The sequence below is a fragment of the Argentina silus genome, assembly GCF_951799395.1.
Source record: "Argentina silus genome assembly, chromosome: 21".
NCBI classification, from domain to species: Eukaryota; Metazoa; Chordata; class Actinopteri; order Argentiniformes; family Argentinidae; genus Argentina; species Argentina silus.
The window spans coordinates 10,910,488-10,920,538 of record NC_139675.1 but is presented as its reverse complement, the minus strand read 5'-3'; the positions used below and the strand labels follow the sequence as shown (position 1 = coordinate 10,920,538).

General features: G+C 44.2%; 1 protein-coding gene across 1 annotated transcript in view; it reads right to left on the bottom strand.

The window, feature by feature from the left end:
- Positions 1-5,617: 5,617 nt before the first annotated feature.
- tusc3 (tumor suppressor candidate 3) overlaps positions 5,618-10,051 on the bottom strand; it is a 52,205-nt gene continuing 47,771 nt past the window's right edge. The window contains exons 9-10 of the mRNA XM_083692738.1: positions 7,149-7,239; positions 5,618-5,760 (exon numbers count right to left, since the gene is read on the bottom strand). Coding sequence (XP_083548864.1) covers positions 5,745-5,760; positions 7,149-7,239 — 107 coding nt within the window. The 3' untranslated portion in view covers positions 5,618-5,744. The remainder of the gene's footprint in view (positions 5,761-7,148; positions 7,240-10,051) is intronic.

Below are 10,051 nucleotides of genomic sequence, written 5' to 3'. Positions count from 1 at the left end.
ACCGCCACCAGCAGCAGCAGGAGCTTCTCCCTCAGACAGAACTCGACCAGACGCGACATTTAGTTTATATTGTTTTTGTTGGAAAGCACTTTGTGACAAACTGTCTTTATAAAGAAAGTGCTACACAAATAAATGTGATCGACTGACATTTTGATGAGTCCAAAACAACTCCTGTTCCCTCCCAATGCTTCTTCAGGTAGTTAAAAAGTGCAGCTCGATAGACGGACAGGAAATCATTCTCTCATTCCCTCAAAGTTCACAACAGGTTTGGTAAACACATTAAGAAGAGCCCATTACTATCTCCAGCTAATTATAAAATTGCTCAACAATGCATGAATTGAGTTGTTTGGCCATGGCTCTGCATATTGTGGATCTTAAGACAAATAAATATATATATATATATATTATTGGAAAAGGATTCTAATAGGATGTTACCTGAGCCATACATCAGAATCGTAATGATGTTCTCCTACTGGTTGCTTCAATTAGTGAACAAAACACATTTCACCAAGTTCACTTCCATTTCTCTGCTTCTCTGTGGGTCCTCTCCCGCTGATGGTTTTCACTTCGCATTTGCCTCTCTATGACATTGCTATTCTTGTCACTGGTGTGATATTTCAACTAATGAAAACAATATGCAGACCGTCCATGTCTGGCGATGAGATATTCACTGTCTAATGACCTTGCAGTGTGTGTGTGTGTGTGTGTGTGTGTGTGTGTGTGTGTGTGTGGGGTTCTAAGGGGGTTGGTTAGGAAACAAAAACCACTCTGTAATCACAATAAATGGGACCAATGACTCTCATTGAAAGCTTGCAGAGATGCTAACCAATCGCAGCGGTGAAAGGTCGGATTTGAGAATCTGATATTGTGAGTTGATTGTGATTTGGTGTGGCTTTCTTTATGAGGAAATGGTGTGTGTGTGTGTGTGTGTCTTTAATGGGCACATGAGTGGCTCCCTATACCGCTGCTTCGACAATTCGCTCCAAAGGGAAACCAATGTCGCTGACACAAAATGGCGACACCCCTTGCTGAGCTCAACCCACAGATTCCCAGGGTGGTCTACATCAGTCACATGACCACAGGGGCCCAGTCCACAGTCAGAGGTGGTGGTTAGCGATGGCGGCTAGTAGAACAGAGAACAGCAGGACGTTAATTACAGTGTAACAACCTGTGTTTTTCCCTCAAAGTTGTGTTGTTCTCCTTGGGGGGAAACAAAGGCTTTTAAGGGTCCCCGTGTCTTAAACACCCCCCTGTCTCTTCCTCAGCCTCAGCACACACCGCCGCGCCAGAACACAGCAATTTATTTTAATGACATCGGCCCCAGGAGACAGTGTGTGTGCGTATATATATATATACATCTTTGTGTATACATTTACCCCCCGCTGGGTTTCAGCCCCTGTCACACTGCGACTGTTGTTTTCAAAAAGTGACTAAAAATGGATGGTTCCCACTGCTTCATTCTCTTGTTCTGTGTGAGTGTGTGTGTGTGTGTGTGTGTGTGTGTGTGTGTGTGGGGGGGGGGGCTGTGTGTTAGCCACAAAGGACTTAGAAGAATAGTTTAGATTCTCTCAACTCAGTTTGGCTTGTCATCGGATGACAACGACAAGGAGGGTAGGATGGAAATGAGGCCTTGATTTTCTCCAGAGCCTCCCGTCACCGCGGCAACCACTGGCCGGTGCTTCTGTCTGAAGCGGCGGTTTGAAGCATGTGTCGTTAGCGGTTCAGCCATTAGGCGACGGCCCCACCAAGGTCGACTCCGCTGCTATTTTTATTTTATACATCCCACTGTAAGTACATGTCTACCGAATCTCCGCGGCAACACAGCTGTTGTCTAGGCCTCGGGTGTTCTTAAAGGAACATTTCACAGCTGGTCAACATGACTCAACATCAAGTTATAAGTGGTTTTGTTGTCTAAATAGCCAGGAAATAGAAACAACTACCCTTTAATTCGACCAGGAAGTCATATGTCCGAAATCCTACAACGCCCATAGTGCTTTCGTGCTTTTTTATGCTCATAGCAGCTCCCCTCATCACATTAGAAGAGTTCATTTTCAATAATTATCTTCCCTTGATAACTTACACAACTTAACTTACACCCCAAACCATAACCTTCACCACTGGAAGTGAATGCCTAATACTGCCTTACTGCCATGTTAGTCATCTTCTACTTTGACATAAATTGAGACGTCTGCTATTCGGACAAAATATGACACTGTCTAGATGTAGTCTGAGGACGTTTCGTGCGTCTAAGCTAAGATGCACGTTAGTAAGCACACATGACAGATGTACGCGCTAGCGTGGAGCTTATGGATGTAAACAAACCAGGCAGTAGCTAATTCGGGAACGGTAAGGTCACTCCTCCCACTACAGTTACATGCAGTTTTCAAAACCATGTGATTACTCTCAATATGTATGTCAATCCTCAAAATCGTTTTTTTCACATGCCAACACGTTCGTAAGGATTATGTGGTAACAAAATCGGTTAAGTGTCCCATTAAGGAGGCTTCTCCAAGGATACAGGTCTTAGAAGGCGGCTGGCCACGTTTCCCCGAAGAGAGGAGGAAATATGTGCAAAAAAACATTGGATAACAAACCCCTTGTAGGCCCTTTCCTTAAATTAAATTAAATTCACTTCACTTTGAAGGATTTGTTGTAGTGTTTTGTAGTGATTACATCTCTCTAAAAATACAGTGCTCTTTAACATTTGCCGTAATAGTGGACGATATCTTAAAGGGGATGTTATTTTTTCCTTCTTTAAATAAAAGGGCTATTTGATGGCGATACATTGCCTGTGGTATTCAAGTTGTGATCACAGTAGCTGTTGCTGTGATGTGTTATCTTATTTTGGCTCTCCTTTGAAGCTCTGAGGGAAAGTGTGTTTGAGTGGTGTCTCGCCATTCCGCTCCCCTGGGGATCCGCTGCCGGCGCTGTTTGGTTCCGACCGAGCACTTCAATTAATTAATTAATTAGTGCCAATGAAACTGTTAATTGAAAACTGATGGGGATTTGACGAGTCCTGATTGTTTTCTTCGCTTTGCCCTTAGAGACGCTGCTTGTCTGGGAGAGAGAAGTGTGATCTACTGCAAAAACAGGTGCAGATGAAACAACGTATTAGTTGTCACAGAGAGTAACTTCATTCATATCATATCACAGGTGCATGGGGTATAGCTGTGATATCATTAGAGACATGCATGACGGACATGTATCAGTTCCTATTAAATGAGTATGTTCAGCTCTGAGTGTGTATACTGTAGTGTGGTATGGACAGTACATGAAACAGGACATAGAGTTTTCTGTACACACAGTACATAAAAAGTTGGTTCTGTAATGTCTTCATTTGAATCTGATTGTGGAATGTAATTTTGATCTCACAAAATTATTTTCTATTTAAAAATCAACAGTAAATATCTGAGCTGTAGAGTAAACACTTTGAACATCTGGAATTGTAATACATTTTGTTCCAACATTCATTATAACATGACATGTTTTTCAAAGCGCAGAGTGCAGGAGTAAGAGGTCTGTTTCTGAGCTTAGGCCCCAGGTACATGTATTTAAATGGGAGTCAGTGAAGCAGACAAGCTTTTCTGCTCCTCAGACCAACGTGTATAATTAGTCTCGGGTAAAAAAGAAAAATATATATATAAATAAAAAAATGCTTGAGTGACTTCAAAAAACCTCAAGCTGAATACAGAATAAAATAAATAAAAGAAAGAGAAAAAAAAAAAGCACCATGCAATTAAACGTTACTTTTGAAAGTTATATTTAGAGAACATGAGAAGGAAATGCAAATTGTGTTTGTGAGTTATATAATTGCCTTGTTTTCTCGTTTTCCCCCCTCCTTTTTTACTTGTCGTTCCCCTGAGGATAAAATGGAGGACCAAAATAAGACGCCACTTCACTTGTGACTGTTAACGGGTCCATAGAAATGAGAGTGACCAGACTCTCATTACTTAAGAGATTAAAGGTCTGGGTCTCTGACAGGAAGTGAAACTTGTTTGCTTTGAAGTGCATCAGGCAGTTGCTATGCCATTACATTAACATTTATTTTTATTTTTGTCTAACCGTCATTTTTGAAGCATTTTAAGAATAATGGTGAGGTTTGTGTTTAGATTTGAGACTTATCCTGAAAAAAGTGTTCCAGATTAAATGTTGACAATGTCTCCATTCACTACCCTTGTCTTTATCTCTCTGTTCTAAGTAACTTCAGGGAATACAGTTAGTATGTACATGACAGAACAGCGCTGACCTTTATTTCATTACAGCTCACAAAAGTAAACAAATAAAAAATAATATCTAACTACTGTACCGACAAAGAAACCCCAAACTGAAGACGTTGAGCTTCTAAGAGGGAATTACGTGACGTAATGTTCCTGTACAGTCGTCAGTATAGCTACAATGATCCTTCGATGGCTCGTGGCTTTTCAAATTGTAGAATTACCTTTGAGCGGTTTAGCCACGGCCAGTAAAGAGGGAGTTATGGCGATAAGGTCAGATGACTGACAGTTAATTTAACAGATCAGTCTTCCGCGATTTGCATCGGTTTTGCTCCTTCATTATACTGACAGAGAGGACATCCGACAGGGAGAGCGAGGAAGGCAGAGAGAGACAGGTCAGATAAAGAGCGAGAGAACACAAAGAAAGAGACAGGGAGATATAAACAAGAGAACCAGAGAGACAGAGATTAAGATGGACAGAAAGAGAAAGACAGATAAAAGAGAAGAGAAACTTGAGGGAGGAGAAGATTGGGAAGGGAACAGGCCGAGCCTAATAGCCTGGGCACTGTAAATTGCCTCGCTTCTTCATCCCCGGACGTAAACAAAAACAACAACAACAACAACAACATCATATTGGATGGCAATTCACAATGTCCACCGACAGATAAAGGGGAAGGGAGCAGATGGTCTGAGTTCCTCTAATGTGATGTGGGAGCTTTGATTAGATGTTCTCTCCCTGTACTTCATATCATCCTGGAGGTCTGATGCAATGCTACACCAACACGAAACAAGAGAGAAGGAGTCGGCGGCCACATTGGCGGAACGAGAATAATGACTTGTAAACAGGAAGAGATCCTAGAGATCGTGGTTTGGATTTCGAGAGATGCGCGAAAGGTTTTTTCGCGGGAAAAAAGGGCTACTGCAGTGGACTTTCCAGTTTGTCTTGATTGATAAGACACTTAACAATGGCTCTGTTTTTGCAGTGATTTGTTCGGTTGCTGTATTTTAATTTGTATTCTCTGTATATACAGCATCACTGAAGTTGTAAAGGACAAAATGGAGAAACACACACACACACACACACACACACACACACACACACAGCAAAACTATGACGTCAAAGTCGAAGCCTGTCCCCATCCGAATCCTTCTATCTCTCTCTCTATTTCCCCTTCTCTTCACATGTCGTCCCTCCTTTCCTGTCTCCTCCTGGTTCTCATTCTCAAACCCATCTCAACCTGGTGTGGTCGGACACAGTGAAAACACAATCAGACGAGACCACTAGTGCTCTTAATCTCAAGAGATCTCGTTGTGAACCAGCCCAACATCATGCATGGCACAGCAGACACTAAAGGCACTTGGTTAGTGTCTCGCATAATAATTTATTATCTTTTCATCGTGGAGATGATACAGCAGTTGAACAACAAACAAAAAAACCACCATGCACTCCGCTTCTGCAGTCCTCCGCACCAGGACTTTCTCTTCACTTTTCTCTCCTTCTTGACAGGAAGAGAAGCCGGTGCCTCAGCCTTACTTAATAAGGAAGCTAAAAAGGGAGAGAGAGAGAGGGAGGGAGAGAGAGAGAGGGAGGGAGAGAGAAAGGACGAGTGCGGGTGATTATAGAGTCTTGGGCTTGTTCAAGTGTGACATTGCAAACTGATGTATTTACCACAGTGAGAGAAGAGACGGTGGCTCTCTGAACCGAGACGGCGTGCGTTCAAAAGATGTCGCGGCCCCTACTGCTAAAAAGGACTTGCTGATTAAGGGTGTTAAGGTCAAGTCTTTATTGGGAAGATAACTGTGGTTTTTGATTCCGGCGGAGCTGAAAACAGCCTCTCCAACAGAAAGGTGTTTCTTTGTGAGAGAGATCCCAGTGTTGGTGTTTGTTTTTGCTTGATGTTCCGTGTGTGTGTGTGTGTGTGTGTGTGTGTGTGTGTGTGTGTGTGTGGAGGGGGAGAGAAGCTCTGACACCTGATCAAAGGAAGTTCAGGAGTGCTCTCAACGAGGCCATGTCGACTTTTGGCTGTTAATCGAGTTCACTCGCTTGTTAAGAAATGCTCTTCACCGGGTAATGTCGACTTTGGACTGGAATTTAAGTATGAGCCCTTGTGAACAAATAGAAAAATAGATAGCACGGTGCTCAAGGAGAGGGTTTTAAGCATCCTCGGCTTTTCGGTGGTTGCCCTCTGAGGTAACACATAAACCAGGGGAGGCCGGTGGAGGCAGAAATCGCGGGACGGACTCATTGTAATGCATGGAAAGGAATGAGGAATGCTATCAAACACGTGTTTGACACCATTCCTCATTCCATTCCATGCACTACAATGAGCCTGTCCTCTGATTTCTACCTCTACCGGCCTCCCCTGACATACTTATACTGTAGGGGTCTTTCTGATCTATAAGCAGCAAAGAGTAGTCATCGACCAGCACCTTACACAGAGACATCTCTCATACACATTACAGTCAAATAGGGTCTCCGTGCCCCAAGGCAAACACACAAACCACTGCTCCAATAGAGTTAACTGGCTTGGGGGAGGGATTGGAATGAGATTTCCATTACAGGCTAGGGTCATCACAAGGTTTAGCCCTTTCGTAGTAAACACATGATCTAATGCAACCCATGAACGCGTTGTAAAGATATCTATGATGAAATCACTCGTCCTTAAACGAGTCGAATGTTATATAGTTTTTTTTGGGGGGGCATCTCTGGGCGAAGCTATTCCCGGGGGCAATTTTGCGTTTCATGTGTATCGATTATCTCGAGCTCTCGCCCGTCCTCTGGAAGTTGTTCCTCTTACCTGTAGGGGTGATAAACACAAGATCTCATGGTTATAAACACAAGATCTCATGGTCCCCTATTACCTGTTGGGTTGTGAAGGTATCGATGAAGTGAAGAAGACAACGATAGAATAGTGGTAGACATGTTCCTCTTACCTGTAGGGGTAGCCGTGGTACTTGGACCTGAAGATGGACAGCAGGAAGCTGAAGAAGAACACCACCAGGCCCAGGCCAACCAAACAGATAACTGGAACACACAACACACACACACACACACACACACACACACACACACACACACACACACAAACACGCAACATTACACACTCATGGTCAACACACGCAACATTACACACTCACAGTCAACACGCACACACACACACGCACGCACACACACACACACGCCGCCAACTAGACAGATAACTGGGACTCACGACCGAAAAGAAGTCCTCAAACATGCCTGTTTTGAATTGGCAGAACGGCCTGGGTTTGGCAATGCTAATCAGCATGCCAGCTCAGATCAAACAGGGGTTGAGTGAAGTTTGATCTCTGTGCTAATCCTGAAAAGCCAGGCCAAATGAGGCTGTGACTAACGACCGAAGAATTATCACATACACACATATGCACATACACACACGTGCACACACACACGTGCACACACACACACACACACACACACACACACACGCTAGATGCTGTGTGACTAACAACTAAAATAATCGGCAGGGCTTAAAGCGCTCCTTTGAAACACAAACACACTCTGAAACAGTGGGATTAGCCTTTTTTTCCTGGGATCAGATACATCTACTTCACTCAGAGTACCCATTCAAGTGGATCTATTAGGGACTGATAAGGGTAGTTGCTTTAAAGGTTTTTGCTGTAATCGAGTGTTAAATCTTTCAAAAACACTTACCAGTAGAAACCAACAGGAGCGGGGAGGAGGCTTTATCAAATTTCAATTTGGGGGAAACCGCCAGGCTTTGTGTACGAGTGTACCAGCATGTGCGCGCACGCACGCAAACACACACACACACACTAAACTCAGACAGTGTCAGCATGGCAATTGTTCGCATGTGATTGTAAACTGATGAGTGTGTGTGTGTGTGTGTGTGTGTGTGTGTGAGTGTGTGTGTGAAGGGAGAACAATGGCAGCTGTTTGGTGAGATGAAAAGCTAATCTAGGCCTGATCAGGAGTGTTTAACCTCTCTTGACGAAGGCCACGTCCAATTACAGGATCAACGCCACTGGCTAATCTCCAAATTAGTTATGCAGAATGTACTGTTGAAACTGGAGGTACACAGTACACACACACATGCAGTACAGTACGCACACACACATACACACACACACACACACGTGGACGCACGCACTGTCCCATGCACGTACGCACGCACGTGTACAGAACAACACGTCTGCTCAAGTACAAGCAAAGGCCTCCAAAATCATTGGATGGCACTTCACCATCCGGTAAGACAATGACCCCGAACACACTGCCATAGCAACTAGGGAGATTTTCAGACTAAACTTTTTTTTAAATCCAATTGAACATGCATTTCATTTCCTGAAGATAACATTTTAGGCAAAAAGACCTCAAAATAAACAACAACTGAAGATAGCTGCAGTACAGGCCTGGCAGAGCATCACCAGAGAAGATACCCAGCATCTGGTGGGGTCAATGGGTCACAGACTTCAGGCTGTTATCGCAAAGGATATGTGACCAAATCACAAAACATAATTGCTTACTTTGGACATAATATTAATATGTCCCCAATACTTTTGGTGCCAAGAAATAGGGGAGGGGGGCTATGTATAAACACGGTTGTCATTTCCAAAACGGTGAAACCAACATATGCACAAATACCATCAGATAAAAGCTGAGAATCTTAACTTTCAAATCCAAGGACTGGAGTATAAGAGCCAAGAGAAGAAACAATGTTTCACTGTCCCATTCCTTACACAGGGCACTGGGGCTTCAAATCATGTTTAGAAAAAAGAAATGCTGCTTCTATGACATGTATAACATCGGGCACACATACATTACATTATATATCAGTCCAATTTGTCTCAAAGCTGAGCCCCAGATATAACGTGTGTGTGTATGTGTGTGTGTGTGTGCCACATCCATCACGAATTTAAGCGACACGTCCCGTACAGCAAAGGCACATGCACACAAACATACATTTGTCATTGCCATACAGAATCAATTCCCTGATAACTCATACAGACAACCCCTCCACCCCCAAATACACACACACCACACACACACACACACACACACACACACATTGCATTAGTGATTGCCCTGGAGCTTCCTCGTCCTGTGCAGTAGATGTATTATGACTCCCAGTGTCACATGAATTAGTCATGACTTCTGTCACGTGCAACTCAATCACCTGACAGGGGCGCCCACCCTGGAGCCACATGGCCGGGACCGCCACTACCTCATCTGGTGAGTGTGTGTGTGTGTGTGTGTGGAAGGGGGGGGGGGTGTGTGACCCCACCCCCCTCCCCCCCGAAGCTCATACATTGTGGATGAGTAGTGGCAGGGACATTTTACAATGTTCATACATGCAAGTAAGCACACACACACACGCACGCACACGCACACACCCACCCACACACACACACAATCCTCCTGCATGTGGAAATGCCAGGCTAACTAAAGCACTGGCACATACACTGATTAATTACAATATTATCATGACCGCGACGTATATTTGCATAACTGTCAATTAAAAATCAGCCGCCCCGGAGGAACCTGCGGCCCCTGGACGACCTGGCTGTTCATTTAATTAACGCCAGGGAGGTGACCACTGACCCCCCGCGACGAGGCTACCGCGCGCCATACGGACGCACCACACGGAATCACAAGTGGGCACATGTAAACGTGATTACTACGGCCTTCACACCGACGCTGTGAGGGTTTTATGATGTGCAGAGACTACACACACACACACACAAACACAAACACACACACACACACACACATACGCAGACACACTGTCACACACCCCCTCTCCCCCCACACTCCCCCCCACCCACCCCAACACACACCACAG